Genomic DNA, 20,499 nt, shown 5'->3' with positions numbered 1-20,499 from the left:
TTATTTAAAACCAGTTCTTAAGTTGTTTTCGGTGGAAGAGTTAGTCCAAATAACCTAGTCCACCATCACTGGAACTAGGAAGCCACATAATGTCTTTCTTAGTACAAAGTTGGCATTCGGGAAATGATGGCTGGATTAGTTGAATTGTAATAATCTCCCAGACACACTTTTTTTTTTGCTGGGTTTCCATTTCCCCATCATTCTCTTCTGGGTAACTCTTTGTCGTGCCAACCCCTTGAAGGCTTTGAAGATTATTATTATTTAAAACCAGTTCTTAAGTTGTTTTCGGTGGAAGAGTTAGTCCAAATAACCTAGCCCACCATCACTGGAATTAGGAAGCCACATAATGTCTTTCTTTGTACAAAGCTGGCCCTCGGGAAATGATGGCTGGATTAGTTGAACTGTAATAATCTCCCAGACACACTTTTTTTTCACTTGTCTGCATTTACAAAGACTGTTTCCTACCCGTGGAATGCATAGAACTCCCCCATCCCACCATTTGACAAGGCTCAGAATAAATGCCCCATTTTCCTCCAAGTTCTTCCTGTTTTCTCCACTTCCCCAAATCTGAGTCCTATTTCTTCCCCATCGAAACCCTCACAAGACTTAGTGTGCACCATCCTCTGGGTACTTCGCTAGATGGGACTATATTAGCACAACCATTTCTCTCTCCTGTGCATTTCCACGTTCTTGACATTTCTGGGCTTCTCAAGAATCCCCTCACTCCCCCTCCAGCTCAGCATATATTATACAGATTTCTTGGAAAACATCAGATCCCGCACTTTTAGGTTTGATGTCCTGGGAGGGGCATTCCGTCTGCCATACTGCTGGAAGCAGGACGTAACTCATTAAAATAAGCCGTTACATTTGTGCTGCACTTTAGAATAGGATGCTCTCACACACGTGCCTCCTACTTCAGTGCTGCTATCGTCATGCCGCCGACAACAATCGGGGGTAAGAGACTGGGAAACACACCCAAACAGAGCCACAAAGCCAGGGCTAGAACGCAGCCTTTCTCCCCAAGCCCATGGCTCATGCCAGGGCACCCAGTTAATGCCCCATATTGTTTGTGCCACTCGTCATTTCTATGGCAACAACACCTGACACTCGGAGAGCAGACATTCTACATGTGAAAGCACAGCAGCTCAGAAGTAAGGCCTGGCCACTGGATGGAGGGGTTGGCTCCGTGAGGAATCCCCCACAGGTGAAGGGGCCCTGAGTCTCAGTCCTCCTTACCTCACCACCTTGGTACCATTTCTCACGACCTGCATGTCCACCATGCAGCCCCCAGTAACATAGGCAGCTAGGTTCAACTCTGAGAATTCGGCCTGAAGGAGAAAGCAAAACAAAGAAGGATTCAGCAGATGTGAATAATGCTAAGAACGGCTAACATTTATTGGGCACTTACATGTTGCCATGGACCCATTTATAGCTCACTTGAAACTTAGGAAGTTGGCAGTATTATTTACTTCCCTTGTTGAAAGATGAGGAAGCTGAGGTGCCAAGAGGCTTGGGGACATGGCCAAGGTTACATAATTAATAAAAGGCAAAGTTGGATTGGAACCACGCGTCTCTGATTCAAAGAACCACGCTTTCTCGCCCGGCCAGTGTGGCTCAGTGGTTGAGCATCGACCTATGAACCAGGAGGTCATGGTTCCAGTCTCCATAAGGGCACATGCCCCGGTTGCGAGCTTGATCCCCAGTAGGGGGCATGCAAGAGGCAGCCGGTCAATGATTCTCACTCATCATTGATGTTTCTATCTCTCTCTCCCTCTCCCTCCCTCTCTGAAATCAATAAAATATATATATATGTTTTAAAGACCCATGCTTTCAACCATGACTAATTTCTACCTGCCTGAAGGTGAAAAAAGCAACTCTAGCTCCAGGACTAGACGAGGCCAAGTGCTGTCAGCATGACCTCTCCCCTAGCCTTCTGCAGCTTCCTGCAAGGCTGTGGTGAGCGCTGCAGGTAGGTGAGCACACATCACTGTTAAAGGAGCCCTCCTCAGGTTACCTGCCATCGGTTCCCTTTTTAGGTCGTGGTCCCTCCCCTCACTCCATCCACGTGGTTACAGTAGGAGCACCATGTCTGTGCACTGAAATACTGTTCCCCTGGTCCCAGCTGGTGGCGCTGGCGCCTGACCCAGGGCGGGAATATGATGCCCTTCCCTTAGAATTAGAATCTGCTGAACGATCCATGCAGTTCCTTTCTAGGGGGCTGTATCTTTAATACGCAAACCCAAGTGCAAATGGGGACCATGTTTTCTGCCATCTGGATTAGGGAAGCACAAAAAACCAGAGTGAAGGGGGAGAGAGGAGGGGAGGGAAGGTGAGGGAAGGGGAGGGAGAGGAACATCGATCAGTTACCTCCCATTAATGCCCTGACTGGGGATCAAACCTGCAACTTAGCATGCACCCTGACGGGGAATCTAACCCACAACCTTTTGGTGCACTGGATGATGCTCCAACCAACAGAGCCACCCAGCCAGGGTGAGATGGGGAGTACTGTCGACATTATGTGCCAGCTGCAATCCTGCCCTTGGATTTTATGAGATGCCTCGGTATCATTATAAGTTCATCTTTGTTTTATTATTTGCTTAAGCGAGATTTAGTTAATTTCTGTTGCTTGCAACCAGAGCACTATGGAATAGTACATCCCTCCTAGCAGACAGCGATGTGTGTCATGACCCTCTGGATTAATTTCCTAAAGTTGTCATAACAAAGGACTATTACTTTTAAGGTGGCTTAAAAGCAGAAATTTCTTTTCTCAGTTCTGGAGGCTAGATGTCCAAAATCAAGGTGTCAGTAGCGTTGGTTCCTTCCAGGGGCTGTGAGGATCTGTTTCAGGCCTCTCTCCCTGGCTTGCAGATGGCCACCTTCTTCCCATGTTTCATCACCTCGTCTTCCTTCTACACGTGTCTGTGTATCCAAGTTCCCCTTTATCTATGGACAGCCATCATACTGGATTGGAACCTGTTGCATGACCTCATTTTAACTTGGTTACTTCTGAAAAATTCCTATCTCCATATAAGGTCACATTTTGAAGTTTGAGGTGTTAGAACTTCAACATATGAATCTCAGGGAGACAGAGTGCAACCTGTAACCCCATCCTAGAAAGACCAGAGCACTAAACCATGCCTTTTACACAGCAGATAGCAAAAGCGGTTTCTTTGGATTTAATAAATTTTTAAAAATAACTGCTCACATGTATAAGGCACTCACTGTGTGCCAGATACTGACCTAAGCATTTTACATTCATTTAATCCTCACCCTTGCCCAGATTTAAAAAAAAAAAAGAGCCAGAAATGAAATTAATGTGCCCAATGTCACACAGGAAGAAGCAGAGCCAGGATTTAGACCCAGGCTGTCTGGCTCCAGCCCATGCTTTCAATCGCTGCCCCCCCACGGCCTCTGCTGTTGAGTTCAATGAGGCATCAGGTGAATTACAGTGGGGAATTTTACAGACCTAAAAGCAGCCCATTTAAAGAGAAAAAGAGTTGACATTGAAGGGAAATATCATTTCCTGGTGACTGAAATGTATCCCCTTGGAAACATTTTAACAGAAATTATGACCAAAGCCCGAGCCATCTCCCCAGATGGCCTTAGAGCAGCGGTTCTCAACCTGTGGGTCGCGACCCCTTGGGCGGTCGAACGACCCTTTCACAGGGGTCGCCTAAGACCATCCTGCATATCAGATATTTACATTTTGATCCATAACAGTAGCAACATTACAGTTATGAAGTAGCAACGAAAATAATTTTATGATTGGGTCACAACATGAGGAACTGTATATAAAGGGCCAGAAGGTTGAGAACCACGGCCTTAGAGCAAACCTAGAGTTGCTTATGTCTCTTGCCCTAATTAATAACCTCATTATGCTGCGGTAAGGTGAAAAGCACAGAGCCCTGTTAATGAGCCCAGGTTAGTAAACAGTGGTAACGACCTGGTTATTAAGTCTAATGCCTTAAAAACACAGTCCCATCGTGTTTAAGAGACTTCACTGGCAAGATTACAAAGAAGCATTAGCAAGAACAGTGGATGCTTGAGTTTCTGGAGGAAAAAAAGGTTAGCAGAGGTTAGCAGAAAGTTGCAACATAGGATAGCTGGGCACCGAGTAGATAAAGGAAGGGAGTGAATCAGAATCTTGGATGATAGCATTTTCTGACTCAAGGTGGCAAAGACCCAAGTGCAAAGAAAGATACTTGGACAGAAAACACACTTAGGCTTGGCATACACGTTAGACATTCATCTTGCTCAGACTGGGTGTCTGGAGTTATTTCCCAATCACGGAGTTTGGGTATTTACAGGTCAATGCCTGGGCTGCAGGGTAGCCCTCCTGAGAGGAACTTAAAGAGCAGCCACTGTGAAGCGCTTCATAGCTCCCCTAGAGTCTGTAGTGGGTTGAACTGTATGCTCCCCACCCCCCAAATATGTGCAAACCCTAACCAGTGCTACCTGCAAATGGAAACCGTCTTTGCAGAGGAAATTAAGGATCTCAAGAGGAGATCCTCCTGGCCCAGCCAGCGTGACTCAGTGGTTGAGCATCGATCCATGAACCAGGAGATCACAGTGCAATTCCTGGTTGGGGCACATGCCCAGGTTGCGGACTCCATCCCCAGTAGGGGGTGTGCTGGAGGCAGCCGATCATTGATTCTCTCTCATCACTGATGTTTCTATCTCTCTGAAATCAATAAAAATATTTTTTTTAAAAAAGAGGAGATCATCCTGGATGAAGGTGGGCCTTAAATCCAATGATAAGTCCTTACAAAAGAAGAGGAGAGAGAGACACGGGAAAGAAGGCCTTGGTAGGTGGAGATGGAGCAGAAACTGGAGCTACATTGTCACAAGCCAAGGAACTCCAGGAGGCACTAGCAGCTGGAAGAGGCAAGAAGGACCCTGCACTGGAGCCCCCACAGGGAGTGCCCGCCTGCTGCACCTTGATTTCAGAGCTCTCGCCTCCAGAACCGTGAGAGCATGCACTTAGGTTGTTTTAAGCCACCAAGTTTGTGGTAATTTGTTACGACAGTCCGGGGAGTAAAAGTACGATAATTTTGAAAATTAAATGCAATTTCAGTATTACATGCAAAGGTGTCAGGGTTCAAAGAAGGTCAATGTGACTGGGTAAGGCTCCTTCATTCACTGCACCTAACACATACATATATGCATACACACACACACACACACACGCTCTCTCTCTCTCTCTCTCTCTCTCTCTCTCTCACACACACACACACACACACACACACACACACTAAAACACCACCCATTCACTTATACTGTAAAACATTATCTACAGAGTCACTTAAATTTTCTGCTTAATTTAACCTTTGAGCTTAAAAACATTTTGGCCTTAATTGTGTTCTTATGTGTGAATACTACACATTAAACATTGTGGTGTGGATACAGGAATATTCAGAAAGACTGCATTCAACTGTAAGCTGGTCAATGTATTAGCTACTGAGTTTGGGCAATTTATTCACTGCTTTAAATCTCAGTTTGACATCTTTAAAATGAAGACAATAATATCAGCAATATCGATCTCTAAAATTTTTTGCAAAGATTCGATATAATGGATATGAAACACCTAGCACAGGGTTGAGACACAGAAGGCAGTTGCTATTATTATTTTCAAATATTTCATTGTCTTTGTAAGAGTAAACTGAATGTACAAAAAAACTGTATAACCAGAAAAGAGCAACCCCTTCAAATATAATATGCATATTAAATAATATCTATATATTGAGGTATACTATATAATAGAAGGCTAATATGCAAATCGATCGAATGGCAGAACAACCAGTCACTATGATGCACACTGACCACCAGGGGGCAGATGCTCAACACAGGAGCTGCCCCCTGGTGGTCAGTGCACTCCCACAGGGGGAGCACCACTCAGCCAGAAGCTGGGCTCACAGTGGCAGCGCTAAGGATGTCCAATTGCTGGCTTAGGCCTGGGGAGCAGGCTTAAGCCATCACTCAGACATCTCCTGAGGGCTCCCAGACTGCGAGAGGGCGCAGGCCGGGCTGAGGACCCCCCTTCATCCCCCACCCCCCGTGCATGAATGTTGTGCACCGGGCCTCTAGTAAAATATAAAGAGTAAGGACTGCTTATGGCTACAAATAATTAACAGGGACTATATTTACACTCTCATCTTAATTAGAAAACCAGACAAAATATATTAAAAAACAGTTTTCAGCCAGTGGACAGCAGGCATGGAAGGATTATGATCTCTGCAAAGAGAAACAGATGGAATGATCCCTCTGATTACTCGGCTAACTGCCTGGAGGCAGCTTTCAGGCAGTAGAGCAGCGTGGGAGAATACCACCAACAGGCTTGATGGTCTCACTGAGCTGAGGAGTCTGAAACTAGAGGTCAGGGAGGCCAAGGCGGCTAGAATTTGCAGGACAGGACATAGGAGGAGATGGGCATGCACAGAAAAAAGACCTCTAGGGAGGTCTGCAAGTCCTGAGTGCTGATCTGAGCACGCATGAAAGGAAGGAACCACCAGAACCCAGCAGACTCAACACTCTCCCGAACTTCACAGGCCGGACACAGTTCATGCTCTCCCAGTTCCGGTGTGAGACCTTGTAATGGGAGTCGTGTCCTCAACATGTAGTAGTGGGACTCAGTTGGCCCTGGACTACAGCACGCTCTACATCTAGGATGTTTAATTTGTTCTAGTTTGCTAGGAGCTTTCCTAGTTTTAAATCAGAAAGTCCTTCTTCTCAGGAACTCGGCCCTCGTTTCTGAAGTTGAGTCTCATGTCCTGGGGACCTCTTCGACCCAGGCACACTGGGATGGTAAATCACTCCATGAAGACATGTCTGAAGAAAAGTTTAAAAGCATTCCCTGCAGGTGTCGATTTTATTCCAAGACACTTAACTGCATCTCAGAACAAAGTACAGCACGATTTAAAGGAATGCAGCAAAATCCAGCAGCTACCATGTAAAATTCACAATGTAAAATGTATGGTATTCAATCGTAAATGATCAGCCATGCAATGAAGCAGGAAAATGTCACCCATAAGAAAGAGAAATCAATCAATAAGAACAGAACCAGAAATAAGACACATGGGAGAAGCAAAAAAAGTTAAAAATTAGAAAGTTCACTAAAACAACTATTATAAATATGCTCCACATTCTCAAGAATGTAGGAGAAAAAACATTACCATAATGAGGAGAAAAATGGAAAAATATTTTAAATGGAAAAATAAAACTTCTAGAGATAAAAATATAGTATCTTAAATGGAAAATGCGTTGTATGGAATTAACAGTAAGAGAAAACAATACAAACTATAGAAAATGAAACACACAAACACATACCTCAGTGAGCTATGGGACATCAAACAGTCTAATATGTGTGTAACTGAAGTCCCAGAAGAAGAAGAGGAAGGGGCATAAAGAAAAATTTAAAGAAAATTGGCCATAATCATAATCACATCTGTAAATCCCTTTTGAGTCTCATGTTCACAGATGCCAGGGATTCGGGCGTAGACTTCTCTGGGAGGAGGGAAGTGATTAGCTATTTAACCACAAATATTTCTGCAGCATTTTCTAAGTTCCAGGACCTGTTATCAGTGCTCGATAGGGTTGGAATCATATCCACTAAGAAAATCTCTTCTACAGACCCTAGACCAGGAGAAATAAGCACCTGTTTATAATTAAACACGTCCAGTTCCACCAGAATGCACATGCACACACACGAGACAGGACAGAACGCATTCACTTCCCTGCAGTATCTTTCACCGCATTCTCACTGGAACTGGCACCTGGCATGCATGGGATGCCAAGCAGATAACATTACTGAAAACATGGGATATTCACGCTTATTAGTACATTTGAGATGATGATGATGATGATGATGATGATGATGATAATGTTGATGACAGAACAGAAAATGGTGCCTGCAATCATCATTATTCTAATAAATTGAAGGATGCTGTTAGGCCAACAGATCAACGAGGAAGAATCGGAAATGGGGACTTGAAATTGGATGACGGACTGGAATGCACAGAAGAAACCAAAAATGTGTGGGAATGTGGAGGTGGCAGCTCTCATGGGCCTTGACCGTGACGCTGACTGGAGGAGGATTTCCACACAAAGAGAAGCTGTCCAGAGTTCCCGAGAAAGGCAAGATGCTGGCAGACAGACTGCTCTGGAATCCCAGCGGGGCTGATAAGATACTGGACATTCCTGTCAGTTAGTGGAGACCTATCTGTACCCTTAACCTTTAGAGTGTGCCCCTTTCCATGGCCTCGAGCACTCCGTATATTTTGCAGGAGGAGAAAGAGAGACAGACAGAGACAGACAGACACCGAGTTGCTGTTAGGAGAAGGTGGGCAGCCTGTAGTAGCCCCCGTTTCTAATGCTAGGACGACTTCTGACCCTCTGCCCTACTCAGAGAAACTGATAACCCCATGGTCAGGACATGTCGGTGCCACATTCACCAGCGGGCAGGGTCACGGTGGGATGAAAAGCCAGGCAAGTGCATGTGATTCTGACCCCCAGTTCTGCTGCTCAGCAACCGAGTGTCTGCTGCTCTGAGCTTTCAACCTGCCAACTTCCTTCCTCCTGCCTTGGGGCTCCTCAGAGAAGCTAACCCCAGCATCCATCCTTGTCTCTGCCACTCCCTCCTGGGAGTTGGCAGCTAAACCCCGATCCTCAGAAGGCCCCGGTGTCCTGCTCTCTCTTTCCATAATCATATCTGGGAATCTTTAGTAATAGGAGCCAGATATTCAGCAAGTAACATCGCAAATGAGATTTTGGCCTCCAGGAGGGTCCGAGGTGGCCTTGCTTTGGTCTGGAGCCTAAACGGAGGGACTCAGGGCAGCTTTAGCGGAGACCCTGCTGGTGGGTGGGTTGGGGGGTGGGCCGAGACCAGCTAACCTTAATGGCATTTCGATTCTTACTTGCAGCTCCTCCTGTGTTTTCAGCTGCCTTAGGAACCTGGGACAGGGGTAGGGTGACTGTCAAGATAGAATGAGGGCATTCCCGAGTCCTCCAGCAAATTATCATCAAACTCCACCCTTATCCCTAACAGATTATGTTTGCTCCTGGAAACTGTGCCGTCGATGAATTCCTTTTAAAAATCTGCATTCTGCATGGTGTGTGATTTCCTTCAGTATTAAGTTCTTTCACAGAATCCCACAGAAAGATAAACAACAGCAGTCTATATATATAAAAAGCCAGTGTCTGTGACGACTGTGACGACCAAACGACTGGTCACCATGAGGGCGGATGAGCGGGGTGCTGAACGCGGAGCAGCGGCAGCGGACGGGTGGGCAGGGCTGCAGGCATGGCGGGCTACCGTGCGCGATTTTGCATGCTGGGCCTCTAGTAATAACAATAAAAAAGTACTAAATACAGAAAACCTGAGCCCTACGCGGTCTATAAGGTACCACATGACTTAGACTCTGATGACTTCCTGACATCGCCTCCCACCATCCCCGTGCACCCCAATCCTGACTCCTCTGGCCTCCTTTCCATTGTGAGACACACGGAAAAGCTCCAGCCTCCAGTCCCCCAGCCTCTGAGCCCTTCCGGGCTCCCTCCTGCCACTCAGACCTCTGCTCCATGGCGCCCCCAGAGGCGCCTCCCTGCAAAGCACCTACTGTACCCAATGCCCCATTGCCTTGTGTAACCTTCCCCCATAGTCCTCATCCCCATGACATACACATTTATATCACTCACAATTAAATACTTAATTGGCCATCTCTCGCTAGATATGAAGTGCCAGGGGGCAAGGGTTGTGTCTGTTCCATTCACAGCTCTGTCCCAGCACCTCAGCCAGTGCCTGGCGCACAGCACGGTGCTCAGTAACATCACTGAATGGACGACACCTACTGTGCAGATGCCACAGGTGAGGCCCGGTGAGTCCTGGTGAGGTCCAGGGAGGCAGAGTGACTTTGCCCCAAATTACCTCCTGGTAATTACGTCAGCTCGGACCCAAACCCAGGCGGACACCCTTCGCACTGCAGCAGGTAGCTTAATTGAGGTGACGCGTGTTCCAATGCGCAGAGATGGGTCAGCTCAGGGCCGCCCTCATGCTTATGCCTTCCCATGTCTTCTCCATGCCATCTGCAGCATCTGTCAGCAAAGCCCGCGGCCCCTGCCCCGCCTTCACCCTGTGCCTCTTCCAACTGCCCTGCTGCTGGCAAAGCCCTGGCAGGCGGCCCGGGCCTGCCGTCAGCAAGAACTGCTTCCTGCAGATTGCCCGGCACAGGCTGTGTTTTTGGCTCCGAGGGCCCCGTGGGCTCAGTGACTCCCTTGGCTGGCATCTCGGGGCGGAGGTCTCTTCCACCGGTTCAGACTCACCTCCCGGACAAAAGAGGCTTTGAGAGTCTGCAGACTCCCTCAGTGGCCCGTTCCAGGAGAGGAGATTTGCTCAGGAGTCACGCCTGGCATCTCAGTGAAGGCCAGGCCATTGGATCAGGGTGTGCTGCCCGAAGGAACCGCCCACCCACCATGCAGAGCACAGGGGACCATGGGCAGATGCAAAGGCACCTTCTGCTCATCAAAAATCATAATATTTCTGTGTGTGTGTGTGGGGGGGGGGTTGTGAGTGTGTGCACACCCATGCATGCAGCAGGCAGGGCAGGGAGAGATAAAGACATCAAAGCATGTCAAAATAAATATAAAAACACAGGAAAAATAAACTAATAAAGCCCACATTCCTAAATGTTCCAGTAATGGAATATCCAAAATAAGGCGAACACCATATTATTTAAAAAAATATATCAACAGCAGTGATTCACAGTTTACAAAGTGTTTGGAATAACAGTGTTGTTTTTTGTTTGTTTTTAATTGATTTCAGCGATAGGAAGGGGGGAGAGGGGGGGAAGGGGGAAAGAGAAAGAAACATTGATCGGTCCCATACACCCTGACCTGGGATCCAACCTGAAACAGGGTATACAGGGCATGTGCCCTGACTGGAAATGAAACATGCCCCCTTTTGGTGTTCGGAACGATGCTCCAACCAACTGAGCCACACCAGCCAGGGCATGTGGGGTTTTTAGAGTCGGACCACATGAGTTTGAATCTGAGCTCTACCCCTTACTTGCTGTACAACTCACGTGGGCAAGTTAGCTGGCCTGCCTATGTCCCATCCCCACTTGTAAACTGCGGCTAAGAATGGTGCCTTCCGAGGGCAGTTGTGAGCGTGAAATGAATTAGTCCATTTAAAAGCCCTTGGCGAGGGGCAAAGTGAAAGTAAGTGTGAAACCCATCTTAGCTCTCACGGTTACGTTATTTCATTTGAGCAGTACAATAACCTGCTGATGTGAAGGTAAGTTTTAGCATCCTCACTGGCTGACGGCAAAAGTGAGGAGCGGAGAGAGCAAATGACTTGGCCAAGATCACAAAGCTACTGAGCAAGACGGCTAGAGCATGAATTCAGGTCTGTGTGACTCTGAACCCATCCATTACTTCATTCACTTAACAGATGATTATTAAGTAGCTACTATGCCCAGGGTAGGGCCTAATGACACATCAGTGAAAATAACAGACAAAAATCCCTGTTCTCATGAAACTTGTATCTATTGGGGGAGATGGACCACTAACAGTAAATAATGTCAGGAGAGGAGAAATAGATGCATAGGGGACAGAGTGAGGGTTATGTCACATAAGGGGGTGAAGGGAAGGCACTTGATCTGTGAGGGAGAAAACCACACAGATTAGAGGGGAGGGCTTTCTAGGCAGAAGGATGAAAGGCGCTGGGTCCACAGACTGCAAGAAACAGCAACAAGGCCATGAGGCTGGAAGAGGGCTAGTGAGGGGGTGAAGGGAAGGAGACGCGAGGGGATGGTGGGTGGGATCATGGTAAGGATTTTGTTCTGTATGAGGTGGTAAGACACTAGCATCACCACCATCCTCATCACCACCATCATCATCTTCATCCTCATCAATGAAGGCAATGAACATTCGTCATCATCACCATCATGGTTGGCAATGTAAGAAGTCAGGGAGTCAAATTTGAGAAAAATCACCAATAAAGGCTGATTTTTAAGGACTCTCTTAATAGCCAAATTTTGTTCTCCAAAGCATGCATGTATCTTTGTTAGGGGTCAAGGGGCAATTCTGGTGACCAGCAGCAGGAGGACCCAGGTATGCCCTAATTTTGTCCTAATGATCACCCCCTTCCTGCTCAGGTTCCCAAGACAGCTGTATCCACAAGAAACCACAGCATCTGAGACTCAAAGGAAAACCTCCATTGTCCTTTTCCCTCAGCCAGGGGAAACTTCAAGGGCGGGAGGGCATTTCATAATGTCCTGAGGAGGAGGGGAGAAGGGACAGGAGGAAGGGGAGGAGCAAGTGGGGGGGAAGGAGGGAGGAAGAGGAAAAGGGGGGAGGAAGAGGGAGGGAGGAAGAAGAGTGGGAAGGAGGAAGAGCCTTTAAGGAGGACAGAATGGTGGGGCCACCACAGCCTCATCTCTCATCACCTCCAGAGCTTTTTATGAGGTTGCGAGACCTAGGAACCAATTTTGCTCCCTGCAACAATTTTTGCTCCCTGCCACAGATCAGGCAAATCAACGTTCAGAGATTTTAAGACCACAGCTTAGCCACACAGAGAAGAGTGATGGTTACTGCCCCCTTGACATCTATTCCTCAATGCCGAGCTGGGCTCCGCGTGTTTAACCAATATTCTGTGAAATGTCCAGAAAACTGTGCTTATAGGATGGAGCAGGCAAGTGGGAAAGTCTCCCATTTCTCCAGGTGGACCGGGGGTTCAGGAGCCTGGAGACGGGGATGTGGAAGCCACGTCTGCCTTTCAGCAGCTGAAGGTGAAGGTGACAGTGGCTGTCGGTCCAGGAGGGGGAGCTGTTTGGGGTGAGAAGAGGCAGGAGATGTAACATGCATGGCCCTGCCAGGTATGGGGAGGGGAGATATCAAGGGAGCTCACACGGGCCTGATATAATTTAATTTCTGCAGATATTTTGTCCAAATTGAAAATTGAATGTTATAACGCAATGACAGGAACATCTTACCCATCAAAGCTCTGAGAAATTAAAGTGCTCTATCCCGACCTAACACACGCTTATTTTATTTTTTCATTTAAAAATGTCCAAAACCATTTTCAGGACTGTCAGGGTGAAAAAAGGCATCCCCCCTTCCCTTTCCGACCTGCTGCAACCCGCAGCGTGGACCTTCTCCTCCCAGAACTACCTCCCAGCTGTCTCCCTTTTCCGACCTGCTGCAACCCGCAGCGTGGACCTTCTCCCAGAACTACCTCCCAGCTGTCCCCCGTGCCCCACCTCCCCTCCATTTGATGCAATCTGCACAGTCAGGGGACAGCCCTGCACTCCCCGATGGGGGCCTGCCACCGGCTCCTGCTGGGACCTCTGGGAACAGGGCGGGGGTTGAACTCCAGACAGGGAGGCCTGCCGTTCGACTGCAGCCCTGCTCAGCCCTGGACACTTAGGGGGGACCAGCAGGTTTAACACCCAGATGCTGAACGCTGAGAAGAAAACTGACGCAGAAGTGAGAGTGTGTGGCTGAGAAGCCTGCATGGGGTGCCACTGCAGAGAGGGTGGCCAAGTGTCTCTGAGGAGGCGACATTTGTGCAAAGAACCTGACCAGTCAGGGCGTGAGCCATGTGGACATCTCCGGGAAGAGGGTCCCAGCCCGGGCAGGGTGTTCTCTCTAGAGTTTTACAAAGTTTGTTTTCATTGTGGTAAAATACACGCTACGTAAAATTTGCCATTTTAACCAGTTTATGTGTTCAACTCAGTGCAGTAAGTACATTCCCACTGCTGTGCGACCATCACCACCATCCATCTCCGGAACTATTTCATCATCTCCCACAAAATCTTTGTACCCAGCTCTGGCAGGGTTGCTCAGTTGGTTAGGGCATCGTCCCATACACCAAAAGGCTGTGGGTTCGATTCCCGTTCAGGGCATGTGTAGGAGGCAGCTGATCAATGTTTCTCTCCCTTTCTCCCTACTTCCCTCTCTAGAAAAAAGTTGATGAGGATGTATCCTTGGGCGAGGATTAAAAAAAGGGAGAAAAAAAAAACTTTGTAACCATTAAACACTAACTCCCCATTTCTACTCCCCAGCCTGTATAAAAACCATCCTACTTCCTGTCTCTAAATTTGACTATTCTAGGCACCTCATAAAAGCAGAATCATACAATATCTGTCCTTTAATGTTTGGCTTATTTCACATAGCATAATATTTTAAGGTCCATCCACATTGTACCTTACGTCAGAATTGCACTCCTGTTCAAGGCTGAATAATATTCCATTGCCTGGATATGCCACAGTTTGTTTACCCATTTGTCTGTGGATGAACACTCGGGTTACATCTACCCTTTGGCTACTGTGAGTAATGCTGCTATGCACACAGATGTACAGACATCTGTTCGAGTCCCCGCTTTCCACTCTTTTGAGCATATATATATTCAAAACTGGAATCGCGGGGTCACGTGGTAATTCTGTCACGTTTTGAAGATCCGCCATGCAGTTTTCCACAATGGCCGAAACATTTTACATTCCTACCAGCAAGGCCTACGGGTTTCAGTTTCGCTACATTCTCACCCACACTTGTTTTCTGTCGCTTGATTTGAAGGCACAGCGAGAAAGGCCAGTGTGGCTGGATCCGAGTAGCCAAGAAAGGCAGGGGCAGGAAGAAGGCCGGAGAAGTCGACCCACGAAGGGCCTAGAGTGGTGGGAAGGGCTCTGGCTGTTCCTCGGGGTGGGATGAGGAGCCTGTGGAGAGCCCTGAGCCATGGAGGACCCTGATCCCATTTATAATGGGGACATTAGCCTGATGCTTCCAGCTCCAGAAGCAGGGGGCCTCTGAGGCTGGCACAGCCCTCCCCTCTCCCGAGCTGCCAAAGGGCTAAGCGAATGCAAACACGGGCAGATGTGGTGAAAGGAGACATTTCCTTCCCCGCGGACATACCTGGAGAATGAGAGCCCTGGCCAGACCTGTGCTCCGGGAAGCACAGAAACGCTGCCCAGACACAGGCTGGCCCAGCACTTCCCATGCTCGCGCCCTCCCGAGCGCTACCGAACAGCCCGCGGTCCCATCTGTTTGCAATCTAGCGAGAAGGGCCTCGCGCTGGCGCCTGTTTAGAATAATGCACACATGGCGTTTCTGAAGCGAAGACGAAAGAAGACCCCTGCTCCCCGGCCCGCACGATGGCGTTTCTGAAGCGAAGACGAAAGAAGACCCCTGCACAGCTCGTGTGTTTACTTTGGAGCAGGCGCTGGGAGCTCTGGGGTGAGACATCGCTGCTCTCTGGTCCCGAGGTTGATTTGCGAGTCCCCGTAGGTTTGGGCTGCAAGCGTTTGGGATGAACTGATCCCCGTTCCAAAGCCCACGGTGAACGATGTCCAGATGAAGGCTGGGCTGGGGCGCAGGCAGAGCCCAACGACAACTTTCCCCATTACAAATAGGCTCCTTCCTGGTTCCCTTCTCCCAACAGGGACTCGGGCTTCTAAAGGCCACATTCCTCTTCTTACATGTTCATTTTCTTCCCAATGGGCCACCGGAGTGCTGAGACAGCGTGACCCAGACGGCTCAGAGCCAGCCCGCACCTAATCCCCGAATGGGGAACCCCCATCCTGTGGGCATGCATTCACAGGTCAAGAACCCAAAGCGAGCTGGTTTCCCTGGCCACGTGCTGGGGGGCGGGCAGGCCTTGGAGCTGCTGAGCCAGTGACGTTCTCGACTCACAGTGGCAGTGGCACGCCCAGCGCCACAGGAGCCGTGACGGGTCACTTCTGACCTCGCAGGCCCGGAGGAAACAGCCCATACATGTCGACTCACAGGCACAACCTCATGGAGAAGGGCCCCCCATGTCTGGCAACTTCATAAGTAACTTCCCCGGAACCGGTGCAGGGGAGTGAGTGCAAAGGATGCGAGAGAAAGGACGAGCGTGCCGGCCGTGGCCCCGCGGTGACAGCAACGTCCTTTTCTGCACCTTCACACCTGCTTCGCCTCTAAGGACCCCTGGCACTGTCTGCACTTGGTGGCAGCAATGCCCAGGGCGGTGGGGGCAAGAGCTATCCTGGCAGGAGTAACAGTAACAAGCCGTGGCTGCCGACTTTGGAGAAGTAGAAACACCAGTAGTGATACTGTTCAGAGTGTGACTAGTGGGAACAGGACTCGCTGTGGTCGCCAGACGAATACCATCGGCACTTCCGGGGCAGTCTGGTCATTACAGTGTAGCATATTTATAACTGAATAGCAGAAGTTATATTTATGCTAGAATTACAATTTACAATAGTTTTTGTGTGTGTGTGTGTGTTTGAGGCACTTACTACGTGCCAGGCACTGTTGTAAGGACGTTGCGTGTATTAACTCCATTAATGCTGACAGAAACCCCGTAAGACAGGCCCTATTATCATTACGCCCACTTTATAGCTGGGGGTACTACGGTGTGATGAGATTAAATGAATTTCCCAAGGTCACACGACTGGGAGGGAACAGACCACAGGCTAACACAAGCACCGGCGCCAGGGACCCCACTCTTGTCTGCTCAGTGAGGCTCCCTCCCGCCGTGGCAGCCCTCAAGGAGGGAAGCCCCTGCTGAAGGTCACAGTGGAGCCGCTTCTGCAAGGCTGTCAAAGGGGGCGTGGCTTGGACACTTGCTGAAGGTTGAAATGACTCAGGGTCTTCTAGCTACGCATCAGACAGAGTGGTCATTTTTACGTCTAAATGCGTGTAAACACCGGGTTTTCTATAATGCCGAGTTGAAAACAAGAGGCCCGTTTTGTGAGACTATAAACGAGCAGCCGTGTGATGAAGCTTGGGAGCTGGACAGACGCATCATCATGTCTCATTTTCTAACTTCTAATGCTTTGGCATTGGGAGGGCCCCTGGGAGACTGCCTCTCAGGGCGTTAGCCAATTCCTAGAGACGGCAAACCACTCCCATTCACAGCTGGACATTATTGATACAGAGAAGGAATGAGTTAGACTACCTATCTACCTCCTTCCCTCCCTCCCTTCCTTCCTCCTTCCAAGCATGCTCACTACACCAGGCCTCTAAAAGGTGCGACTGGAACACAGCTGCTCAGCGGACAGCTCCAGGTGAGAGATGGCCAGAGAGAACTCAGAGTTCTGCTGTCGGTGGGTCTCATTCCCATCATGTATTTCCCAAATGAGCTCATCTGTCCAGGATCCAGGCACGGTATCCCTAATTCACTGTCCCTTTTAAGCAGGCTCATATCAAACGCACAGAGTGCGAGAACTGAGGGCTCCTCTGGAGTCGGCCAGTGGGGCTCATCGTGCTGCCAGCACTGGTCGCCGTGTGCAGAACGATGCGTTGGCCCTGAGCTGGGCTGGAAGGCAGGCCTGTGTCCAGCAGTGGTGTCTGCCGGGGGAGGGCTGGCACGTGGGGAATGCTCCCTGCATGGGTCACCTCCTCCTTTCACAACTGAGTCAGCCTCGATCCAGGGTCCTCTCTGATTTAACTAAAATGGACCAAATCCTTCCACTGTAATGAGTGTTGCTAGTGCTGTTACTACCTCTCTTGTGCAAATAAAGGAACTGAAGCTCGGGACACTGAGTCACCTGCCCACGGCCCCACAGGTAATAAGGGGCAGAGCCAGGATTCGACCCCACGCTCTTCTGACCCAAGGCACAGCTCTGTCCATCACACCAAACTGTCTCCAAATAGCTCTTCTTTCCTCTGAGGCCTCCAAAATGTCCCTCCTCACTCATGAAATACTATAGGGTAGCAACAGAAATGAGTGAGAATGAGCCGATCTACTTTCAGAATCTTGATGGCATTTCCCAACAAACGTATGCAAAGGGAGCCAAGGTGAGGGTTAGAGGAAACCAGAAGCCACACAGAAGAAGGGACAGCAGAGATGGACCCCAGGAATGGGGGTGAGTCAGCAGTGGGAGTTAGGAAAATACAGTGTTTTACAGACTATGGGCTCGGGAGCCAGGAGTTCAAATCTTGCCTCTGCCAATTATAGGTGGTATTGCTAGACCTCTCAGAACCTTAGTTCCTTCCCCTGTAATACTAACAGATAACTCACACGGCCACTGGGAGGGCAAAATCTTGGCAGAGTACCAAACGTGTGTGTGTGCGTGTGTGTGTGTGTGTGTGTGTTATAGCTAGTGTTTAAGGTCACTATTATTATTATTATTATGTGTGTGTGTGTGCGCGCGTGCGTGTGTGCGTGTGTGTGTGTGTGTGTGTTATAGTTAGTGTTTAAGGTCAGTATTATTATTATTACTATCATGAAATACTAAATTTCATAAAGGTGTTTAGGGAAAGAAGCCTAGATCTGAACTGATTAGAGACTACAAAATAAAAGAAGTGGGGAGAGACTTAGGTTTGAGAGCGATGGGTGAGGGTATAAACAGATAGTGGATGGATGGATGGATGGATGGATGGATGGATGGATGGATGGAAGAACAGACAGATATTCACAGCAACAACATTTTTGGAAACCAAGATGCAGACCCTGAGGGGACAGCCGCGATGAACAAGAGAGCATCTAAATTAAGTGTTGGCTCCTCCAAAGACCCTCGGGAGACCCTGAGCAGGAGAGGGAAGGAGAGGTGGAGAGAAAGCCAAGCAGGGCCTGGTGGGAAGGGCCTCGGTGCGGCCTAAAGACTTGGCCTTCATCCCAGAGGCATCGAGGAGCCTGGGACGGAGAGCAAGGGGAGCCAGAGTGAGACAGAAAGCAAACTAAGACACATGATCGAATCCCGATTCTTCCGCTGAATGCAAAGCTAAGGGTCCCGGCACTTGGCTGGCCCAGCCAGGGGAGGGGCAGCCCCTGGTGTCCCTGCTTTCCCTGGCAGCAAAGGGTGGCTGCCTGTCTCCTCCCTGTCTGGGCAGAACGCAGGCCCCTGGGTAGGGTGGGTGGGAGGTCATCTGGTTTGGTTCCATCTTCAACAGGCTGAGACCCACCCACCACTCATGCAGGAGCCCCAGGGTGCTGCCCAGGGAGGGAAGGTTCCAGCAGCACAGATAAAGGGAGGTCAGAACAGCCAGGCGGGCTGCCTCCGGAGTCCGAGAAAACCAATCTGAAACTCTGCTGTAGGCGGAGGAGGCACACGCTTTTTCGGGTCGGGCTGGACAACAAGCGAGTCGAGGGGAAAACAATGAGCTTTGGAACCAGGAAGACACAGGCCCAATCACAACTCTGTCGCCAACTGCGTAAATACCTATTTTAGCTCTCCCGGCCTCGGCTTCCTCATCCGGATACTAACGAGACTCACACCTCAGGAGTTGCTTAAGAACTACAGTGGGGCCTTGACTTACGAGTGTCCCGACTAACGAGTTTTTTGAGATACCAGCTGTCTCTCCGCCAGTTTTTTGCATTGAGTTGATAGAGTAATTTGAGTTAACGAGCTCGGTCTCGGAACGAATTAAACTCGTAAGTCAAGGCCCCACTGTACTTACAGCAACACGTGAGGAATATTAGGGTGATGACAAGCCCATAGCTGATCGTTGGTAGTTCATTTTCCTTCCCTCAACATGCGCTCAGACCGCCCCCCCGCCAAATGGAACCTCGATGCCCCACAATGGGGCTCCGCTCCTGTCTGGTGCTGCCCTCTTGCCATTGCCAAGTTCTTCCTCTGAGAACTCGTAAAGCCTGACTTAGCAAGGAGGGGACAGGATGAGGGGCAGGTGGGCTCTACCATAACCAGCAGCGTGACCTTGGGCAAGGCAGTGCACCGTGATGAGCCCTAGTCCTACAGAACGGTGAGGGGCATTCCCATCAGTGCTGCACCTGCCGGCTGTGTGGCCTTGGGGAGGACACTTAACCTCTCTGAGCCTCAGGTGCGTCAGCAGTTACTTGGCGGCTGAGGTGAGGATTTATACAGGTAAACTCTTCGACAGCGGCTGGCATGCCGTGCTCACTAAATGTTACCCGGAGCCTAGTGTCAGACGGGTGCTTCATCTGTGTTTTTTACCATAAAAAAAGCATCTGGCGGGGGAGGCGGGTCTGTCTCCTGAGAAGTTCTTGTCGTAGACCCAACAAAGTTTCCCTGCAGCTTATTTATTTTACCCTGGTTCAGGTCAGTTTGATAAATATTTACCGGATGGAGAGTGTGTATTGGGGTACTTGGAGCATCTGCTATGTGCCTGAATCGGTGCCCAGCGCTGCCTACCTACCACATGCCACTGTACCAGTGTGTCTCTCTTTCACAGATCCTAATGCAGTTTGTAATTATGGTGTGTGTGTGTGTGTGTGTGTGTGTGTGTGTGAGAGCGAGAGAGAGAGAGAGAGAGAGAGAGAGAGAGAGAAGGGAGGGCGGGAGAGGGAGAGGGAGAGAGAGAGGGAGAGAGACTGACTGTGTGATTAATATGTGTCTCTCCCATTAGACCTTAAACTCTATCCAGTCAGGGCTGTAACTATCTGGTCAGGTATATCTGTTTTAATCACCACTATAGCCCTAGCACTAGCATACAGTAGGCACTCAATAAATATTTGCAGGATGATCAAGACAGTCCCTGTCCTGTATGAGCCCACAGGGTCCAAAGGGAGTGACAGGCAAGTGAACTGGTCATTTCCAGGTAATCTGG

General features: G+C 49.1%; 1 protein-coding gene across 1 annotated transcript in view; it reads right to left on the bottom strand.

Annotated features, from left to right (window-relative positions):
* Nucleotides 1–1,236: 1,236 nt before the first annotated feature.
* Nucleotides 1,237–20,499, bottom strand: part of LOC102250214 (synapsin-3) — a gene marked incomplete at its 3' end in the record, with an annotated part of 79,383 nt that continues 60,120 nt past the window's right edge. The window contains exon 4 of the mRNA XM_014532297.1: nt 1,237–1,328. Within this exon, the coding sequence (XP_014387783.1) occupies nt 1,237–1,328 (92 nt within the window). The remainder of the gene's footprint in view (nt 1,329–20,499) is intronic.

The sequence above is a fragment of the Myotis brandtii genome, unplaced genomic scaffold (assembly GCF_000412655.1).
Source record: "Myotis brandtii unplaced genomic scaffold, ASM41265v1 scaffold876, whole genome shotgun sequence".
NCBI classification, from domain to species: Eukaryota; Metazoa; Chordata; class Mammalia; order Chiroptera; family Vespertilionidae; genus Myotis; species Myotis brandtii.
The sequence above is the reverse complement of the archived record's forward strand: the minus strand, read 5'-3'. Positions and strand labels throughout refer to the sequence as shown.